General features: G+C 44.4%; 2 protein-coding genes across 3 annotated transcripts; one reads left to right on the top strand and one right to left on the bottom strand.

Moving 5' to 3' along the window:
- Nucleotides 1–1,720: 1,720 nt before the first annotated feature.
- sp4 (sp4 transcription factor) lies at nt 1,721–10,236 on the top strand. Of its 2 annotated transcripts, none has more exons than XM_050034309.1 (7): nt 1,721–2,328; nt 2,602–2,672; nt 3,631–3,981; nt 4,083–5,286; nt 5,660–5,858; nt 6,385–6,584; nt 8,496–10,236. In XM_050034309.1, exons 1-7 carry the CDS (start codon nt 2,322–2,324, stop codon nt 8,765–8,767), a joined length of 2,304 nt encoding a protein of 767 aa, XP_049890266.1. In that variant the 5' UTR covers nt 1,721–2,321; the 3' UTR covers nt 8,768–10,236. The 2 variants fall into 2 exon arrangements, with proteins under 2 accessions (XP_049890266.1, XP_049890265.1); XM_050034308.1 differs by having other exon boundaries at nt 3,631–3,990.
- Nucleotides 10,224–21,778, bottom strand: cdca7b (cell division cycle associated 7b). The gene is made up of 10 exons (XM_050034310.1): nt 21,646–21,778; nt 18,398–18,541; nt 18,195–18,295; nt 16,105–16,339; nt 15,940–16,002; nt 15,186–15,368; nt 14,857–15,003; nt 14,591–14,740; nt 13,752–13,888; nt 10,224–13,491 (listed from the first exon to the last, which is right to left on the bottom strand). Exons 1-10 carry the CDS (start codon nt 21,661–21,663, stop codon nt 13,470–13,472), a joined length of 1,200 nt encoding a protein of 399 aa, XP_049890267.1. The 5' UTR covers nt 21,664–21,778; the 3' UTR covers nt 10,224–13,469.
- Between the last annotated feature and the right edge of the window lie 739 nt (nt 21,779–22,517).

Here is a 22,517-nt window from a genome sequence, read left to right as displayed (position 1 = left end):
ACATTTATGTCAACTGCACGTGTGAAGAATTTTTTAAATAACTCAACCATTTACATTTTATCAAGGCCAAAAGTTACGCAAATTTAGGGACAGGGCTGCTTGGGTGACAGGCTGTCACCACAGTCTGTGAGTGAGATCGACCCCTCGCTCATCCACACCTCCACCCTCTCGTCCAAATATGGTCACTTCTGGCTCCAAAAAACCAAGATGGCGACAGCTGAAATGCCAAACTTAAGGCTTCAAACCAGCAGTCCACAAAGCGATGACTGCACAGTGGCTATGTCCGTTATTACATACAGTCTACGCCGATCAGCCAAGACAATAAAACCACTGGCGGGTGAAGCGAGTAACATTGATCAAACTGTTACAGTGCAATGTTGTGCTGGGAAACCTTTGGTCCTGGCGTTGATGTGGATGCTACCAGATGTGCTCCACCCACCCGTACACCGTTGCAGGCAAACTAAACCCCCTCATGGCGACGGCACTGCACCATGCCACACCACAAAAACTGCTCAGGCATGACCCCAGGAACAGGACAAAGAGCTCAAGGCCCTCAACCTGACCTCCAAATACCCCAGATCCCAATCTGATCGAACATTTGAGGGGCGTGCTGGTACCTCAGAGGTATCCCCGATCCATGGTGGGTCCTCCTTGGATTGGATTTGGCTCTGACCTGTCAAGGCATGGACACAATACCTCTGGAGGGTTTCATATAGTGTCTGGCACCAACACGTTGGCTTCAGATTGTTTGGGTCCTGTGGGTTGTGAGGTGGGGTACCAGCATGTCCCACAGATGTTTGATCAGACTGGGATTTGGGGAATTTGGAGGCCAGCTTGGTGCCTTGAGGTCTCTGTCACTTTCCTCGGGCCACTCCTGAGCAGTTTTTGTGGTGTGGCATGGTGCATTATCCTGCTGGGGGGCACAGCTACTGGGGAGTGCTGCTGTGATGAGAGGGGGTACCTGGTCTGCACGGGTGTTTAGGTGGATGGAGCGTGTCAGGTGGCAGCCACGTGAATGTCAGAACCCAAGGTTTCCCAACAAGATGTTAATTTTTTTGGCTGATTTGTGTATTGTTTCAACCCCAAACCAGGCAAAGTTATGAGCTTCAAAGTTGAATAACGATACAGGCAAAGGCGAAGGTGTCGGTTAAACATTCGGGGGCGCATATGAAGTGTGGGGGGTCCTCCAGACAGAAACCTTTGGGCACCTAACATTTAACTTCCTGCATTCTGGTTAAAATGTAATGCTCCAACTTGCACCTTCTCTGAAGCAATTAATGGTCCACATGTCATGTTTTTTTAGGGAGCAGCAACGCACATGTTTTAAATATTGAGGGGGGTGTGTTTCCTGTGTCCTGTGCTTTCCACTGTATTTCAGACTAAATAACCCCTCAGTTCCTGTTTTGTCTTCTTCTTTTGTACCAGAGCTGTCATCTTGTGACACCAGTGTACAGAGTGCAAACACACACACACACACACACGCACACACACACGCACACACACGCCTCCCTTTCCCGTTCGCCCAACCCCCCACAACACAGAAGTCACCGCCCTTCCCTCTCGCTCTCACACCAACATGACTACCAACACCGTGCGCTCCGACCCGACGACGCGCCGGAGCATCATGGGAGCTGTAGTCCCAACCGCCCAATGGAGCTCGAGAAGGCGAGGCCTCACCAAAATACAACTCCCATCTCGACCCTCGCACGCCGAGCCCCGTCGTCCAATCTGAATATGTGGGAGGAGCGCGTCCGCCCACAAAAGCCACAGCTATCTCCCCGTATCTCCCCCTTTAAAAAAATCAATTGTGCACGAAAAAAAGGGGAATACGCGTAAAATACAAACACTGGTGACGGTTTGTTTTCGGTGCACGACGGACGGCGACGAGGCGTCCCCGCGTCGTGCTGCGAGGGAAACGGCGGCGACAGGCAGGAGCAGCGAAGAGGGTGTTGTCCTGATGCTTAAATGGAAGTGGGTGGGCCTCCACGGTCACACACTGCCAACTTCTCTGTGGATATTATTCTGACAAGCGCTAATTTACTCGTTTATGGACTGGCTTTCCGGTAAAAGGGACATACGACGGGGCTGCGAGGGGGCCGAGGGGCCGGTGACGGTCACTGTGTTCTCCGTTATCTCCGTTATTTGTGGCTGCTTGATTGTGCCTGCGCTTGGCACCGCCCTTCCTGGCCGGTGGGTGGTTTCGTCAAACGGGCAGATCCGCCACGGCCCAGCGCCGAACATATAGGCCGTCCTCCGCCTCTGTACCCGGCCGGCCTTCTACCGTGAACTACACCCTCTCCCTCTCGGTATATTAATGCGTTATGAGTGGTAGGTACCCTCCCCCCTCTCCGTCTCCACCCCTCTGTCTCTCTCTGTCTGACAGATAGGAGGCTCCCAGTGCCTTTGATATTGATGATGAGGTTACTGGTTTCTCCTTTACCTTTTATTGATCACCTTTGTTGTGCCAAATCTGCATTATGATCAGATTGTGTTCAGTGTCTGCATGACTGCACCTCACTCTGGGACTTTGCACTATTCAGAAACACTCATGCGATGATATCATAACTGGAGATATCCTCCTGTTTTACTCTCTCCTGACAGACTCCAAGAAGGAATCATCTGGAACTGAAGGAGGGAAAGCATCTAAAAAGGGGAAAAGTTCTGGATCGCAGGTAATAAAGAAGGAAAAGAAATAAGAGTTTATCATACTTCATTACTTTTGCTTTGCCTGTAGGCCAAAAATGTACTCCCCTCCCTCCCTCTCAGCCAGCCAGACACCTCTGGGGGCGTTTCTCTGGTGAATTCCACTTCCTGCTTCTGTGCAGCCCTGCTGAGAGCCAGACCAGAGCCTCCTGAATAGGCTTATACGGCTGTCACACTTCAGCCACTGTAGTTTTGAATTGTCCGCTTGAATTAGGGTCAAAATGATTTAATTCTGCATGTGGATTTATTTTAAAGACCTGCAGCGTTGGTATGTGGCTCTACAACTGTGGAACTTCTATTCTTAGCTGCTTTTTACAGGGCTGGATGTAGCTTTGAGATTAATTTCAGCCAGGCAGTTATCCTTAAGTGTGTCTTTTGTTGTTAAAACTTGTATGACAAGCATTATGTTATTCCACGCTGTCGTGTTTGTTACAGAATCTAGGCTGTTTCCAAGGTGTATAACATTTAAAATTTGCCTGCGACCTAGTTCTTTTGAAAGGGAGGAGAGCGAGAGAGAAGGCGGCATTTTCCTCCAGTGTTCTGAGAAAAGAGAAATGTGGTTCTCACACGCCCACCCACTCGCTTCCTGTAATACCGCCCACTTCCACTGACAGCTCTCTCTCTCTTTCTCTCAGCTTTTTGTGTTTCTTTTTTCTGCACCATGTTTTCCCCACCCCTCGGTCCTCTACTCTTTCTCATCGTTGTTTCAAATTGTTTTTTCGTGTGAGTTCATAATGATACCTGCTCATTGACTTAGGTGTTGTGCTTCTCTTGTTTGTGTGTGTACAGTACATGAGCTCTCTGTGTGTTTTCATCTGTCTCTAACCCCCGACAGGCTTCTTCTCCCTTCCTCGCCACTCCTGTTTAACCGTTCCTCTCTCTGTCCCTCCCTTCCATCCCCCCTCCGCCCTTTCTCCTACCCTCCAGGATTCCTCGCAGCCCTCTCCGTTGGCTCTGCTAGCGGCCACCTGCAGTAAGATCGGAGGACAGGGGGGAGCGGAGGGGGCCCAGGCCCAGGTGGGGGCCCAGCAGATCCAGGTCCAGGCAGGTCAGATTCAGCTGCAGGCGGGTCAGCTTCAGGGTCAGATAGTGGTGGACACCGCTGGAGGTCAGGCCCTGGTGCCCCAGCAGCTGGAACTGGTCCCGGCTCAGTTCACGGGGAACGGCTGGCAGATCATCACAGCAGCGCCTACTATGGCCAAAGAGAACACCAATCAGCCTGTTGCTGTGACAGTGGCCACCACATTGGCTAATGACAGCTCACCGGGGGGACGCAAGGTGAAGGAGGTGGGGAAACCAGTGGGTGTGAGCAAATGCTTTTTGTTGACTGCCAATGTTTGTGCTCCTGACTGTGTCACTGTTCCTTTCCTGTTGGGCAGGTGAAGCCAGTTGGTGGGACCAATAGTGTTACAGGCAATCAGCAACAACAGCAGTTCCAGATCATCCAGGTTCAGAACCTGCCCAATGCCGGGGGCGGGGTCCAGTATCAGGTCATCCCTCACCTGCAGACTGCAGATGGGCAGCAGATCCATATCAGCCCGGCTCAGACAGCCTCCATCGGGGCACTGCCGGAGCAGGTCCAGCTCATCCAGACACAGAGTCCAGGCCAGACCCAGGCTATCCTCCAGCCAGCCAACCAGCAAGCCATCCTAACAAGTACAGCCAATCAGACGGTCCCACTGCAGATCCGCCCCGCACAGTCTTTCCCGCTGCAGCTGCAGACTCTGCAGGGTTCCCAGACTCCTGTTATGACCACAGTACCCATAAACCTCGGTGGCATGACCCTGGCTTTGCCTGTGATAAATAATGTTGGAGGGGGCGGGGCCGTGCAGCTTATCCAATCAGCAGATGGCACATTCTCTGTTGCCAATGGCAACCAGCTGGTGACAACAGCAGTGTCTGGGGCAGCTCATGCGACAGCATCAACTGGCGCGACGGTAGTGGCCGAAGGTGACAGCGTGTCTGATGTGACACAAGTGGTTTCTGCTGGATCAGAGGGTGGAGCAGCTGACACCCAAGTACAGAGCAGCGAGGCGGACTCTCAAAGCCAGAACCAGGCCAACGGGCTGCAGAACCAGACCGATACAGCGGGAACCATTCAGCAGGTGATTGTGGGTCAGGTGGGGCACCAGTTGGTGCAGCAGATCCAGCTGCAGCCTCAGGCACAGAGTCAGGGTCAAACCCAGGGGCAGCAGCAACCTCAGCACATTCAGACCCTCCAGCTGGCCCCTGGACAAACCCTGCAGCCCATTCAGGCCTTCCAGAACCCAGCCCAGGTCCTTATCCGTACCCCGACCCTGTCCCCCTCTGGGCAGATCACCTGGCAGACACTGCAGCTGCCCGGCGGGGTCTCCCTGCAGGGCGGCCTTGGGACGGCTGTGCCACAGCAGCTGACACTGGCCCCGGTGGCTGGTGGGACAACAGTGGGGAGCGGAGGGCTGGTGTCCCTGAGTGGAGCTCCCCTGACACTCAGCGCAGCTCAGATCAACCCGGGATCTGGGGTACAGACGGTCAGCATCGCAGGGCTGGGCACTGCTGGGGTTCAGGTGCAGGGTGTTCCCCTCACCATTACTGGTCTACAGGGTAAGGCCGCGCTGAGACTAACTGTGTGAATGTGTAGTGACTAATGCTTCACTGATCTATTCATTAATATAAACTAAAATGTGGTGAAAGCAAAGTGTGCAGGCGTTAGTTACTGAGAAAATATGAAGCTCTAATGAATTTCCTGTCTCAAACTTTCAGTCTCTGGGCTGAGTGGTACACTGCTTGATATATTTACCATTTAAAGTTGGACTATACCAGGATGTCCTGCTGGCCCAATCAAATAGTGCATCTCACTATACTCCAGACCGTTTTGGATCTTTGTTCTCTATCGTCATATTTTCCTTAGACTACCCCACAGACTTGTTTTGGATGAATATGTTCACACATTTTGTCATTTTCAATCACCTTTCAGGTCAACCACAGGGTCAGGATGGGGTCAAAGTTCAGTCGTCTCCAGTGACGGTCACTGTTGGCAACGTGGCATCAGGCTCATCGATGAGTCCAGACCAGCTGGGCTCCGTGCAAAGTTCCTCGGACCAGGAGGGACCACCCAGCAAGAGGCTTCGTCGTGTCGCCTGCTCTTGTCCAAACTGCAGGGATGGAGAGGGAAGGTATGAACGCATTAGAAACACATAATGTTGCATTCAGCACTTCACAACATCAGATTCTTCATGTTTTCACCCCACTCACAGTTCTCGATGTGTGCCCAAGTTCATGACTTACAAACTCATGTTTACATTTTTATGATTATTCCAACATTTTTGATAACTGCCATGTCATGGTGGGACAACTGGTTTGACAGATGGTCAGAACTCAGTGTAGCTCGTATCCCAAAGTGAGAGATCTGACCTCTCGCCACCCAGCACTTCACTTTGTAATGAGGAGCTGGCACCGAGAACATGCACTGAAATATTCAGAGAACAATCAAATTTATTCAGCTTTGCAGAATAATCAGTGAATCCCTTTGTTAAGAGTCTGATTCACTCAGAGAAATGTATAAAACAGAGTTTGCTTACTGTACAACCCTTCTCGACACAGTGCAGACCAGCTGTGATCCCATTTGTTTAAAGCCCTGAACGCTTTTACGAAACACACACACCACCATGAGCTCACTCCTAACTCGTGTGTGTGCTGTAGGAACAGCGGGGACCCCACGAAGAAGAAGCAGCACATCTGCCACATGGAGGGCTGTGGGAAGGTGTACGGCAAGACGTCCCACCTGAGGGCCCACCTGCGCTGGCACACCGGTGAGAGGCCGTTCGTCTGTAACTGGATCTTCTGCGGCAAGAGGTTTACCAGGAGCGACGAGCTGCAGAGACACCGGAGAACACACACAGGTAGGAGAGACGCACACAGAGATGTAGATTGGTGATGTGGGTCACCCTGGTTACGTTGGAGGTCATAGCATTTATGCAAATTTTAATTCAGTACTGAATGCAAAGTAGGGCTATAACCAATTAAAGGGATAGTCAGGCTATTTTGAAATGGGGTTGTATGAGGTACTTATCCATAGTTAGCGTATCACCTATAGTAGAGGGCGGTCGGCATACCCTGAGTTTAGAGAAGCAGACAGGTGCAGCAGCAAAACATATTTTAGCCACCTGAAAAAATCAGTGTTAGTTTAAGTGTACACTACACCTGCCATCAGACAGGCCTTTCTGACGGGGAACTGGACTGAAATTTATCATAACTCTCATCAAAGCATGCAGAGCACAGGAGTTGCTGGTCTACCACTGCCTCGATTGGTTACTTTGTTTGTGTTATTGTTTGACCCGTGAATCATTCAGCATTCAACCATTGTCATTGTTTACTGGTGAACCCTTAAAAACTCCAAAGTCACACAATAACACAAACTAATCAATCGGTGAAGCAGCAGACCAGCAGCTCCTGTGTTCTGGGAGCTAAAGTTACTGTTTTTGTCAATGGAGTCTGGTAGCTTTGAAGAGAGCATAGATAAGTTTCAGTTCATGTCTCCATAGCTAGGTAGAGCAGTGAAAATATTCGGAAGCACTTTACTTGAAGGTATCTACATAAGAGTGACATGACACTGTCATAACTATGACATGACACGGTCATGAACCTGTCATAAACATTATGTACATGTCATAAACGTTTATGACTGCTTTGTCATGACAAGTTGACATTAACAACAAATGCACCTCTTTTATGTTTATGACAAGTTGACATAATGATTGATACAAAGACATCTTCTGGTAATGTCATCCTGGTTAATGTCAAGTTGTCATAATCAAGACAACCCAAACAATGTCAACTTGTCATGACAAAAACCGAATGACTCTTAATGACAGCAGTCATAAATGTTTATGACATGTACATAATGTTTATGACAAGTTCATGACAGTGTCATGTCACCCTTATGTAGATACCTTCAAGTAAAGTGTTAACAAATATTCTAAATATAGTATACACTTTAAAGTTGTTGATTTCTTTAGATGACTGAAATACGATTTGCTGCTGCCTCCATTATGAGCACTCTTTTGAACAGGTACTTTGCTCAGCTTCCATGTCAGTACTCCTTCCTGTTTCTCCAAACTGGGGGTGTGCCAACTGCCATCTACTGAAGGTAATTATTGACTATGGATAAAAGAGGCTACCTCATTCAACATCACTACAAAAAATCTGAACTACTCCTTTAATCTTAGTGCATAAAATAAATTAAAAAAAAAAAAAACAGTGAAAAATGCAACTTCCTAAAGCCCAAGATGGCAGAGCTTTCTGTCCGTCCTCTGCGTGCATGTCATCCGTATTTGTGCATGTTTCTGAAAGCTTATGGATACAGACGTAATGGAGCAGTACCACCAGAGATGGTGGAGGCAGTGTAACGTAGTTCAAGAGAGATGCGACCATAGGAGATGATGAAGAAATGTAAATAATGGCAGAACAGAATGGATTGGTAATGAGAAGAAAAGAATTCTTCATCCACATATCAAGATTTAAAGAATGTCCACACAGACCACCGTCTCCGTTTAAAGGTACATTGTTACGACCTCCTCCACAGTGTTCTTGTTTATTGTTGTGAAACTTTTGACTCTGCCCTCTAGTGCCATCTACTGGCTGTATGTATGCAAACATAAGGGACATTGAAGTATGAGGGCAGTGATGCTGGTGTTTATTTTTGAACATAAAGGGGACTCCAAGAATGCACCAACCAAAGCAGGTTTTCTGTGTTAGTCTCGGGGTCCTTTCTTGATTTATTTATCTCTAATTCTCCGTCTCCTCCCCTTCAGGAGAAAAGCGTTTTGAGTGTCCCGAATGCTCCAAGCGCTTCATGCGCAGCGACCACCTTTCCAAGCACATCAAGACGCATCAGAACAAGAAAGGCGGAGCGGCTGTGGCAATCATCACCACTGATGACATGGAGGAAGACGCCCCCGAAGGCCTGGGTGCCTCCCCCCAGATTGTTGCCGTGGCGACCCTCTCACGTGACTCTGACCCCGCCACGCCCACCACCTCTAATCACCTGGAGGAAGAAGAGGAGGAAGAGGAGGAGTTCGAATAGGCCTGTTTCTTTCGCCGAAGGCTGACTTCCTGTTTTCTTGGGAGTCTTTGCAGGGACTGTAAGAGGTGGCTACTTTTTCTTTTCTTTCTTTTTTTTTACTTTTAATTTTGCATAATTTTACAAATGTTCGCTCACGATAAGGGACTCAAAAGAGACGGGTTCATGCGTTGAACGGAGACGGACAAATATAAACATCACAATCTAAAAATAACTAACATATAATAACGAAAATTTAGCGTAAACATATGAAAGATTAGTTTGGCATTTATGAAATGAATCTATAATAATTCCATTCAGTGGGGAAAGGAATGTAAGTAGTGACTAGATTAGCACAAGACAGGGGGACCTGCTGAATCTAAAATCATGTGACATCGAGAGACATTTTCTTAATCGCAACAGAATCTAACTCTATGCACAAAGTTGTGTTCCTGTTTCATACCTGTCAGACAGTGCTGAGGGTCAGTCACGGTACAGGGCTGTTGCAGAGCGATAATAGAGCAGGGGCAGTCTTGGGATGGCGTGTGTATGTGTGTGTATGTGACCTGTATGAATGAGTGTGTGTTTGTATTCCCACACTGTCACCGAGAGGATCTACCTAATTTGAGTTTTATTCATGGTTCAGGTTTAGTCCTCAGATCAGATTCAGGTGTTGCTTCCTTCGAGACCAGTCAACGGATAAACTGTTATTGAAGAAGAGAGGGGATAATTCTAAAAAAAAATAAAAGAAAAAAAGAATAGAAAAAAGCACATATAAAAAGATTTATAAATAATGCATTCCTATTGAGGCGCAGTGGCCATTAGAAGAAAAAAAAAGGTTTCTATAGAGAAAAACAATCTAGCTTTCTACAACTTTGTTTGTGTAGTGAAAGCAATACTATAATGACAATCCTAGTGAAACCATGTTTACATTGTCAGGGGAAGTTTTCTCTGTTAATAAAACAAGCCAGTTCGCTCTAAGATTAGTGACAACATCTGAAAGCGGCGCTGTCGTCTGAACAAAGCCTGTTACTTTGCAGATACCACAGGGTGGATTCAACATCACAGCTGCAGTCTATCCAGTGTTGGCTTGTAATTTTTATACGCTCAGTTACCACCACACGGCACCTGGTAGATGTAACGGCAAGTTTCATTGGACAGCGGCACCGTCACTGGTGTTGCTTTTTGCCCTCTGTGCTCTGGTGAAGACCCCTCTCTGACTCTAACCGTGCGACGTGACCGACGTACTGCAATTGCCTTAACACAAGCTGTTGTACAGACGTCAGAGTTAGCAGGGTGGAGAAAGAGGGGAGTTCTCCTGCGTTACGAGAGGCGACATGGGGAGCACACGACAGCACAGAGAGGTGAAGTGAGACAGAGTGAGAGGAGCTGTGGGTGGGAGTGGGTCGGGCTATTTAGCTATGTGGATATTATGAGATGTTTTCTGGTGGTGTTGCTCTGTGTTAGTTCAGTGCGTACATTTTTTTTTTTTTAATTGAAAGATAATTTTATTCTATAGAGTTTATCAGTTGTTTTAAAAAAGTCCCCTCCCAGTATGTTAACACACAGGACCCCGCTGTGTACGGCTAATTTATTATTTATCCTTGAGTTGTACTATTTGCCTTTTGCTGGACTTGTATTTGTGTGCGTTGATTCTGAGGTTGTGTACAGCATGTTTGAGTTTTTCGCTGTAGTGCCGCTTCTCTCTTCTTTACTCTTTGTGCTTGTTTTTTCTTTTTTCTACGTCCGACCATTGCTGTTCATTTCTTCTCTTTGCGCCATAACGTGTTTTTTGGAGAAAAATAAATAACACAAGAAGAAGAAAGCAAAAAAAAAAAAAAAAAAAAGTTACTATTGTTTAAAGTTGAAAAAGGTTGATACCAAACAAATTTAGATGTTTTTGGTAATATTTTGTGTGACAACCAACTTTTTTTTTCTTTGATATTTTGTAGTGACATCTCATTTGTAAAATCTTTTTCTAAAAAGATGTTTGTTCGTCTCCATGACATTTGATAATGGGTTTTTTGCCAGGTTAGCCTCAAAGGCCCCAGTTTATTGATATTTTTAAAACTGGTTTGTACAAACGTGTTATGTCGATTAAAAAAAACAAAGAAAAAAGGACAACTTCAAGCAGAAAAGATGCTTTGCCTGCATAACACTTGACAATAAAGTGATTAAAACTGTCTTAAATTCCACCCTGATGCTCTGGTATTTGTGTGCATCAATCAGATGGAAATGGAAGACACAGTGGAGCCCGAACAATATCTACACACAGTACACTAAAACACACATGTACAGCTCTACACAGCTCCTATAACTCCTCCCACCCCCTTATTACTGGGTAATCTCTCAGCTGTGTTGTGACAGCAGTGATGGAGTATCTGTGCTTCATTTGGGAACAATTACAGTTCTCAGTTACCATTTCTGCCCTCGTCCACGCCTTCATCACCTCCCGTCTGGACGGCTGCAACAGTCTATGGCTCATCTTCAAAAACCCTCAATAAGCTCTAGTATACCCAGAACTCTGCTGCTCGGCTACTCACCCACTCTGGCACCCGTGACCACATCCACACTGGCTCCCCATCCCCCAGAGAATCCACTTCAAAATCCTTCCTGTATGAGCTCCTCCATCATCACACTCACTCCCCAAACCCATCCAAGTCTTCCCCCAAATCACTGAAGACTCACCAATGCTGTTTTCAGTCACTGACAGTTTCTTCTCCTCATCCGTTATTTGTTCTTTTGCTTGTCTGTTTTTTTTGTTTCGTCCCTGAATATGTGAAGTGTCTTTGAGTGCCTTGAAAAGCGCAATATAATATTAATATTATTATCACAATGGACTCCAAATTGATGCTCCAAGGATCGAACCGGTGACCACTCAGTTACAGCACTACTTCCTAGTCTGGGGATACCGATCCTCACTCGGAGTCGCAGAAGCTTCTCAAGGAGCTCTTGATTTTAGGGGTGAAAACTTAAAAAATATATATCTATATCTCAGCATTTCATTTATTTCTGGGAAATAAACAAAATAAAAGTGTTATTTTTAGAGTTTAGATTATTATCCAGGATGTAAACTTCGGCCGAGCATCAGGAACAGGAAAATAGTGTGTCAGAAAAGATGCCTATTAATTATGTATGATTGATGAAAATAAAAATACATAATGCAGGCAGAGAGTCGTATAAAAAGTTCCTAAAAATATCAGGAAAACTCATTCACCATCTACTTAAAAGTCATCCAAATTGTGTTTGACACAAAATTCCTGCAGCTATTGCGTTCACTACTCGGGATAACTTAACAGTTTTATCAGTTGTTCTGCTATTGTTACGAATTGAATAAACTATGTCACTTAGGGGTCATTAGTTTACTCAATGATAGAGAGAGGGTCCCTTAAGGAAAAGGTTGGGAACGACTGCGTTACCAGACCAAACACATCGCTGGCCTTGACTGATTGCTTTTTTATAATGAGCCAATAAACTCTGTGCCTCGGAAAACACGTTCTACAAAACACCCCGAGTGTAACTCAGCTACGATCAAAGTGTGACTTGTGGGAGTTCACCAGCAGGTCACTGACTGCCAGTTTACAAAAAGCATCACGTAGCAGGCAGCTCACGCATACCTTTGACATGTCACTCCTTTGAAGCACTTCAAAAACACCTAAATCTACAATACCTCTGCACCCTCAGGCATTTTTTGTGGAATTTTGAAGGTAAAAAAAGAGTTTAATGTAATGAACTCTGAAAGTACCAGAACAAGGACAGATATTTGTATTATTTTTTCATCACTTCGAGTGTTAATTTGAACACATAATCAACCCCAAAATGTAAAAACACTGGTCATACGACGTCAAACGTACGCTCACGTCAAACATGAGTGTGCGCGCTAAAACTGAAACTACAGCTGGATAATGACGACAACGGTGATGAGATAAAATGTATTTCTATTTGTCACTCACATTGCCAATGATTCCTCATGATGACCTCTGACTGTGTCGTGACCCCCTGCCCTGCAGCAATGGCACCTGGTCATTACACGAGATCAGCTGACTGGCCTGGTCGAGTACATGAGCTGACCTGGACCTGACCCCACTCACCTGGAGAAATGACACCCTACACGCATACAACAGACAACTATGGCGCAGCATAAAAGATGTGTGCACCTCCCCTAAATGTGCGGTAAAGATGACACTGTGGTGTAGTGTGTGGCACAACCAACAAATATAACCTACACGAATACATATGTAAACATAAAAACATGGCCAATTGTTTAGATAATGCCCCGTGCTTTATTAAAATTACAGTGGATTGCCAACAACGCTGTAAAAATTACTTATAAAAAAGTAGTTGGTATATAAAAAGGGCTCCTTTTGCATCTGTAACACAGAAAATAACCAAACCTTAGATTTGTTTTAGTGAACATCGACAGTAGAGATATTCAAATGGAAATATACAACTCAAAACTGAGTACTGACTTTAAAAAACAAAAGCATCCCTGCATCTCATGCAGCCTTAAATCGGGATATATAAAACATATTAACAGTGTATGTGCCTTGTGTTTAGAGGAGAGTAAAAAAAACAAATTTTTGCTTTTGTTTCTCTAGTTAGAGAAAAGGTTGATCTACATCTAAATGTGCGTTAAAGAAAGCTCTACGGTATTGTGCAGGATGAGAGCCTGCTCCGGGTTCTAGCTGTGTGAGTAGGTTTTCCTCTCTGGTCTTCTCTCTGGACTTCACTCGAGATCCTTCTGAATGCTGCAGTGGAGACAAAACAAAACGTGAGCTCTGTTTCTTTGTAGATTAATTGATTAGTCGTCAATCAAAAACTGAACAGGCAAATATTTTGTTTAAGTAATATTTAAGCGTAAGAAGCCAAACGTTTTTTAAATGTCAGAATAATGCATTTCTTTCTCATTCATGATAATAAATTGAAAAGCTTTGGATTTCTTGACGATGACGGAGGTCCAATCCCGGTCCGTATCATTAGACTGTACGGTGAGAATGAGGTGGCTTACCTCTCCAGATACTCGTGGACATTGTCGTGGCCGTTGTAGCGGGCCAGTCCCACCAGGATGCCAGTAGCGCAGCGGCCCTCCTTCTTACGACACAGGCTGCAGTTACACACCCCTCGGCAGATGGGGCATGACCATGTCTACGAAAAAAAGGCCCAAATTTAATGTGGGTGACCAACTGTGTTGTTAACCTAATAATACACATGCAGTTCCATGTTGAGGCTTTATGTCCTTCCACTCTTTAGTCTTAAAGCATACATCAAATCACCTGCCTTGGCTGCTTTTAGAAATTGAGTTATGCTAAAATTTGTACAAACATTCAGTTACATGTTTGAGATTTTTCTGATTCTTCATCAGGAAGGATCTTTGCTGAGAAGCAGTCACTTATTAGGTGCTTTGCACTGCCTTTCCAATCAGAGGTGGCCACAGAGTGGTGCTGCAGACTGGTGCTGTCCCTGTTCAGGAGGAGTGACCATGCGGCCGTCTTGTTGTGGTCGGGATGTGTGCACAGTTAGATCACTCCACCACCAGAAACAATGGATTACCAGAGCCATCCAGAAACATGGACAATTATAAAGCAGCAGCCAACAATGTAAGAAGACGCAAAAAGGACTTAAGTGTCAGGAGTGCACAAGTTAAAGGAGTTGATGACATCACATTTCAATGGAGTTGTACCTTGTATAATTATATGTGCATTGTTGAATTGTTTCGAGACATTAAAGTTCAGCCACTTCAAGGTCGACGAATTTTGTTTTTCCTCATGGTGTCTTTTCAGACGCTGCATTTATGTCACGTTTACCAAAACCAAAGTGAGAGAAATAAAGAATAAAATGTTTACTGACCGGGTCGAGCAGCACATCACGCACGTCCTCTCCGTAGCGGTTCTTCAGGCACGGCCCACAGAACTGACCTTTGACCCCCACACAAAAACCACTGCGACACACCGTCTTGGTGTCCAGAGTCTTCTGTCTGCACTGGTGACACGAGCTGCCCTGGAAGACACACACACACACACACACAAATAAATAGTGAACAAACACACTAACCCAGAAAAGCTGACATCACAGTACCATGACCATGAAGCAGGTGAAGTCCTGCTGTGACTCACATTCTCTTTGTCCCAGATCTTGTCCTTGCTGCGGTACGCTATGTTGTCCAGGTCTTCTTTGGTGATCTCGTCAACTGTCCTCACGTCATACTGGATCTTACTGCGGCTCCTCTTCCTCGTCTTGCCCTCACTGACTTCCTCGTCCACCTGCACAATCACAACAGACGGATTACAGATTAGTAATAATAATAATAATGGCACTTTCTTCTACAATTCAGTCACTCTGACATGTTTCCACAACAACACTGTCTGCCTATAGGTCCTGTGTGTGCATCAGCAGAGTTAAAACATTTCATTTCCGAGTGGGATTAATAAAACACTTCTTCTACCTCGATCAGCCTCCTGATGTCTACAGTCCTGGGGCCCCTGCGGGCGACTGGCTCGCTCTTTTCCTCCACTGCAAAGTTCTCACGAGGACGAGCCTTGCGGGACGGGTTCCTCCTTTCTGACCCCATCTCCGGTTCGAACTTGCGCTTGCGTGGCGTTGCTCTCTGTGGCGTCCGCTTCTTCTTCTGCAGAAATAAAACAAAGACAGTGTTTACATGTCAGTAAAAAAGAAATTCAGTCTCTATAAAACACAACAGCAAAGCTTATTTCAACCAGTCATGTTGCAGGTACAGTTTACATCCATGTATGTCCAGACTCGTGTATTGCTGCAACATGAATGGTTCACACACATCTTCAACCCTCCAGCAAGATCTATACAATCAGCACAATTTGAAGATGGACATCCAAGATCAGTGTCATCAATTCAGCATCTAACCAAATGTTTCCCTTTCTGTTCCTGAGTTGTGTTAAATAATGGCCAGAGAGTGTTTTTGCAGAACATTATGAGGTCACAGTGAAGCTGACCTTTGACCTTTAAGATAGAAAATGTCTCCTATTAGACATTTGTGTGAAATGTTGTCATAATAACCGTGCAAGCTCTTGAGATATGGCCAAAAACATGTTGCAAGGTCACACTGACCTTGACAACCGTGCCTTTCTTAAATACATGGCAACCAAAGGTGGTGGTCTTTCTTGATTATTATTTTTCAGATTATGACTTTGAATTCTGGATGACTTTACTCTGCAGTTACTCACCTGAGGGGTGTTGGGTGGAGTGAGTTCAGCCGTGGTGCTCAAATCAGCAAACAGCTTAGCCAGCTGAAAGATAACAGCAGAGGAGATCAGAGTCATGCTCCAGAGGAGGCACTCATATAACTTGAGTATACAGATCAAACACAAACGATTTTAAGGGTTGATTACCATGGCCTTGTTTTCCTGGATGTTCTTGTCTCGCTTCCGTAGGCTCAGAGATACGACTTCCTCTTTGTCTTCTTCCTCCTCCTGCTGCTCCTCTTCCTTATCCCACTCCTGCTGCTGCTGCTTCATGCTCTGCCTTCCTCTGGCTCTCTGTGAAGGAGGCCTTTCTTCGACTGGCTTTTTGATCTTTTTCTCTTGCGTCTCCTGTTTGGGGGTCGACAGTCTTTTGACGGGGAACCTGAAGAGCAAGATTAAAATAAGATCACTGCTCAGTCACGAGAGAATCAACACAGTTGTCATGAAACAGGCCTGTGTTTCCGCCGGACCCTTGTATATGTGGCAAACAGGATGAATATAGTGGGAAAAAGCAACAAGTTGAATCTATGTCCAACTAACTTCAAGCCATCGAATGTGACATGACCATTTAAACTCATGAGTAGCTAAAGAGGCAGCGACAATATGAAGCGTCACTCATTATTCATTCACAGCCTTTGCCTGTTCAAGATAGATCATGTAGGTTCATGTTGCATTAAAGGCTTCACACTTCACACAGAGCAGACTTCCACACATGGATCTACGCGTTCAAACATATTGGGGCCATCCTGAATACCAGTTTTGGGGTATTGAAGCTTCACTGAGAAATACTGGCGATCTATCAAAGCTCTGAGGGCGGAAGGGATTAGAGACAAGAAGTTTTTTGAAACATAAGTTTTCCATTGTTCTTTCAGTGACATCTAAAATAACGTGACACTTAAGGCTAGTTCACACGATTTTTTACCCCGATTTTGCGTAGCAGAGACTATCGTAACCTTTTGAGTGTTCATACCCGTTTCTGTCATCGGGAGTCTCGCCAATTGCGTTATAACCTGTGTGCACACCAAAAGATTTCTCCACCGAGCCCCAGACAACGCAGTGACATCACCAAACTACGTTTTTTAACTTGGGATATTCTTCCCAGTGTTGAATCAGATCTGCCGTCAGGGCCTGGGTCCAAACACAATGCGCTCGCCGGGATCCTGTGGACGCCGCCATTGTTGTTGTTGTTGTTGTTGCTTGCCGGCTTGTCAGTGTTGCCAGATCTTGGGAGAGAAACGGCTATGGGGCTATGGAAACAAGCCCAAAAGAAGCGAATCCTCACATTTCTTACGTCCTCCTGCGTGTTGACGTGGGACGTATCCCCCCTCTCATTGGCTGATGCTCTTTGTCAGTCGTGTCAGACTTCTCCAGTTTTCTAGCATGCCAGATATCCAGTCCCAGTCACAGACAAGGGGGCGACTTGCTCGTAGGCTTGTTCACACATGAGGACTCGTCGTGGCAGACTATCTGCCAACTCACCTCTGACCCAAGGTGGCTCTCAAGATCCTCTGCGGCGTCTAAATCATGGTGAAAATCTTGTAATGTGAACTAGGCTTTAGCCACTTTGTTAGCATGCAGGTTGCAGTAACATTAGCCATGGTAATTAGAAAACAGAACACTTTGCAGGACGGCTGAGGTGTTACAGCTTTAAGGTGATTTGCCGAGCTCATTGTAGATTTGTGATATGCCAGTTTTCCTTTGGCATATCTGGCACTAGATTTTTTGGGGTTTTCTTTGCAAATTTTGAAATGACTCCAGACACTTGACATTTTCAACATCATGCTAGCGTATCTGTAAGCCTGTTACGTGTGGTCAAACTGTCAAGAGTCAAAAAAACTGGGCCTGTCGCTAAGTTTACGTGTCCTTGTCTAGGAATAACTAATAATTAATGGTGATGCACAATGAATTTTGTTGGATTTTTGTCTCTTAATTTGTGGTGTTATTTGAGATGTCTTATGGTTTGCAAAAACAGAGCATTTGAATACTGATTTGGACATTGATTATCATGGCAACGATCTTAGCACCAAAGGATTCGGGTCAGCCCTATGACATACAGCGATCATCTCTAGGTTAATAAACAAACTATGAATTCACATTTTCACATTTATATATATATATATATATATATATATATATATATATATATATATATATATGAGACTTACATATTTACCAATTGAATGACACACACACTTAGACACAGACACAGACACACACACACCCACACACACACACACCTCAGGGCAACTAAAAGACTCTTCCTCTTTGGTGGGGGAGCCTCCTCGCCATCAGAGTAGAAGCCTGTGTCCACGTCGCTGTCCTCCTCTGAGTCCACCATCTGGAGAACACCAGAAAGACAAAAGCAGTTAGTCTGGTGCCTTGGCTGCTGTAACGCACACATTTTCATCAGATAATACAGCCAACAATAGTCGTTTCATACCATGGTCTTTGGACGTTTGTTAAAAGATCCTCTGTCCTCGTCTGCCTCGTCCTCGCTGAAACCTTCAAACTCCTCCTCACTGTCCGACTGGCTGAAGAGGCGAGCCAGCTCAGCAGTGATAAACTTGGATTTGAAACATGGAACCTGTTGGCAGACACATCCAGCATCACATAAGACACCTCTAGAAGCTCTATGAAGCCATTTTTCTATGAGAGGATTTCGACTTTGTTTATCTTGTGCACATGAACACAGGTGACACAGTCCTACCGCTGGTGTCACGCCACTTGACAAATCAACAGGTGGCGGTAGCATGGCAAGATATGCTGCACTTAAAACATTTACTAAAGCTCAAGGATGCACACAATGTGTTTCGATAAAGAACACTGACTGTAACCAGAACCTCTTTTTCCATGAAAACTCTACAGGACAATTTGCTGGATCAATTTTCATTCTTTACACCAGAGGGAGCACCTTTCCATCAGTGGACACTCTCACTGAGTGAATGCTGTGGGAGAAATTAATTTAGTTCAGCTGTGTCACTCTGCAGCTTGCCAGGATACCCAGTGCTGAGACTGGCTGCTTTTAATGAAGTAAATCTATCTTCTTGAATTTACGCCAATAGATACCAAACTAAACCCAAGGACGGCCTTATCACTACAGGCCTGTGTGACCTCTGAGTCATGGCAGGGTAGGGCCAGCGACAAAGTGAAGTGGAAAAGGAACAAACACTTCACATTGGCACTGAACTTATTTCCTCATTTTGGGGGTCCGACAGATGCCAATTCTGTATGTGTATTAAATAAATAATCACTAAACCATTTTTCCTTTACAATGTTTTCTTTTCTTCTGACCTACTTAAAATCAAATATGTAGAAAGTGTTTTGAAATGGTAACCCTCCACTATTTGGGTGTGTAATGAATGAATGAAATGAATGAATGAATGCACCTTTCATGCACAAAATGCAGCACAAAGTGTTGGCAGAGACCAACAGCAAAGAAACTAAACCATAAAATTATACAACATTCTCATTGAAGTAGAAAAGAGAGGAATAAATACCTTTATCAATCACTAATTAATCAAGTAATAAAAACACGTATATACAAACATATTAAGAATATAAAAACAGATAGCTGCCAGTTATAGGCTATGTTAAAAAGATATGTTTGTGTCATCGTTTAAAACTGTCCACTGAGCCAGCAGGTCTAATATTTAAAAGGCAGGGTGTTCCAAATTTTTGGGGTGTAGAAGCTAAAAGAAGCAAAGGTTTTTGTAGTGACTTTAGAGACAGATAAAAAGGCAGCTGCGGAGGATGTCAAGGTTCGTGGAAGGACGTATGGTGATAGCGAATCAAAAGAAGGATTTTAAAATCAATTCTAAAAGATACTGGGAGCCAGTGCAAGTTATGCAGAACAGGAGTTATATGGTCTCTCTTTTCAGTTTTTATTAAAACCCCGGCAGCAGCATTCTGAATGGTTTGTAGTTTTGCAATGACAGTTTTAGATAGGCCAGTGTATAGCGCATTATAATAGTCAAGACGACTGGAAACAAAAGCATGGACAAGCCTCTCAGCATCAGTAGAGGTCGTACCTTAGCTATACTGCGTAAATGATTAAATGCAGCTTTTGTTAACGAATTAAAGCAACACTTACCTTTCTGGAATTTTTTCACTTTTCTTTGTTTAGTTTAAAATGCTATTAATAAGCTGATGGCACACTAAAATGTAAGTGAATTCCACCAGAGATAAAAACTCATAATTGTACCATTCCCATATGGTTCTGAGAAAACTCTGACCAATTGACCGTCCTGTCCCACGTGGAGGCCTCTGACTGACACAACACAACATCCCCCCCTGAAACATTAACATTATCTTCCTTGTGCATTTCCACTTACTAGTAACGTTAACATTACTATCTAACGTTAGCACTGTAACCTTATTCTAAAACTCATCAACTGACTCTGGTTGAGTTTTAAAACTCCAGGGTTGCATTTGACTGTCTTGGTTGTAACATTACACTCACTCCCCTCTTCCGTGTATCTAACATTACCTTGCCAACGCCTACGTCTATCATAAACGTAATGAGGACGTAATGGAGGAGGGGGGAGTAGGCCTTTGGAGGGAGGTGGAGTTGCAGGAGGAGGGGGATGGGACTTTGGAGGGAGGCGGGAATTGTGGATGTGAAAGGTATAATAAGAGTAGCTTTAAAATGAGAGCACAGGTTTCTTACTAGAGGTTACGTCTGTAATGACATCACAGCGTAGGTATATCACAAAATAATGAAACACTGTACCTATGTTATGTGTGCTATGCTTGAAAATATGACTATTTATTTGGGATTTAGGTGGGGGGTTGTAGTGTGAAGAGTACTGTCCACACCATCACCATCACAAACACTGACCATATAACATCCACTGCATTTAACCAGATTTTACAGCAGGGGGCTAAGATCAGGAAAATTGGCATATGTTCAAAATCATCTTTATAAGCAGCTCATAAAATAAGGGAGAGTCGAGACTTATCAGTCTGATAAAACAATGCAAAGTATGTTTCTTAATCTGGTTAACAGGGCCTGGGGTCTGCAGGACTGCAAGGATAATATTGGAGTTAAGTGTTTGCATGTTTTTCTTTCATTGCCTTTTATGACTGCAGCGTACTTGCCTTTATTTAGGAGAAAGACTTAATTATTGGACCAGAATCTTTGACAAATTCATGCAAGTGAGACTGACAGTTCTATTGTGTTAAACGGGATCAATGCAGTTGATGTCCCAGGTCCCATTTGTTGATTTCTGCTGAACCATCCCCTCCAGCCCCAGAGGTGTTGACCTCTGACCTTCATAAAGGAGGGCGACACATATTGGACCCAAAAACACTGAACAAGCACTCCTTTACTATGAGCACCACCGTAACTGCTGATGATCACGAACATTGATGTGAATCAGATCACATGTAAGTTAACGGTAATCTAGTTAGTTACGTTAACCAGGTCAAAACAAAGACACGAAAAGGCAAATTCAGTTAAAGACATAACATTGTGCATGTCTGGATTAAAGAACTGGACTAACATCACCTTATTCGTGGGAAGCTATGAATACATCTCCACAATGAAACAGACCCAGGCCGAACAAACCAACAACGTTAGCTAGTAACAATGGTGTAACGTTACATGTTGACTCCTTATGACTTTTCTTCACCACAAAACAATAACGTGGAAAGTAAATGTACATTTAGGCGCGCTGCTCTGTCGCTTACCTTTGACTTGAGAGTCATTTTATCTCCGTTTTGCTGAAAAATCCCGTCCAACAGAAAGTTTTGTATTTTAAAATGAAAACCAATGAATGGACTGAGAGGAGGGGGTTTAAAAATTAACCGCTGGAGAAGTCCGGTCGTTGGAAAAGTAGGGGAGTTGTTGTTGATGGGCTTATACATTAGTCCGTAATAAAGTCTTGTAACTGTAGTTTTGATAAACCACTAAACACTTCCTCATTTTAAAGTATTTTATTAATTATATTTTACGGTACAGATGTATCTCTCTGTGTTCAGGAGTAGTCTCTCTTCTACGCCCCCCTCACACTCACAATGGTGCAGTCCAATCTTTCGCGCGAAAACGGCACAGGGGCGTGGCACTGAAGGAGAACCTGCCCCTGCCACACTAGAGTGAGTGATAGCACAATGTTTGTGTGTTATTTACAGTTTCAACAGACTTTTAACACGTGTAGGGCTCAAATGCAATTTTAAGCTACTTTTACTTTCTTCAGGTTATTCCATTTTGTGCTTTTACCGTCTCCTCAAAATTTCAGAGGCAGTTATTGTACTTCTAACACCATTACACGTTATTAGTTACTTTGCAGATACAAATTTTACATAGGCTATGATCACATTTTTAAAAACATAATGTGTTGATCCACTCAGTAGTCAAAGTAGTTCTACTCTGCTAAGGATTTTCTCAATTAATAATTTAGTCTATGAAATGTCACAATAATGCATCAGCAACATTATATCATTATATCAATAAAGTTATTCTGCTGCATGATGAATATTTCTACAGATACTACTTCAAGTAGACTACCTTCAGTTCAATTCAGGCTTTATTAAGGACACAACTAATGAGGGTCCACAGCAAG

The sequence above is a fragment of the Epinephelus moara genome, chromosome 22 (genome assembly GCF_006386435.1).
Source record: "Epinephelus moara isolate mb chromosome 22, YSFRI_EMoa_1.0, whole genome shotgun sequence".
Classification (NCBI taxonomy): domain Eukaryota; kingdom Metazoa; phylum Chordata; class Actinopteri; order Perciformes; family Serranidae; genus Epinephelus; species Epinephelus moara.
This window is presented reverse-complemented; position numbering and strand designations above follow the sequence as displayed.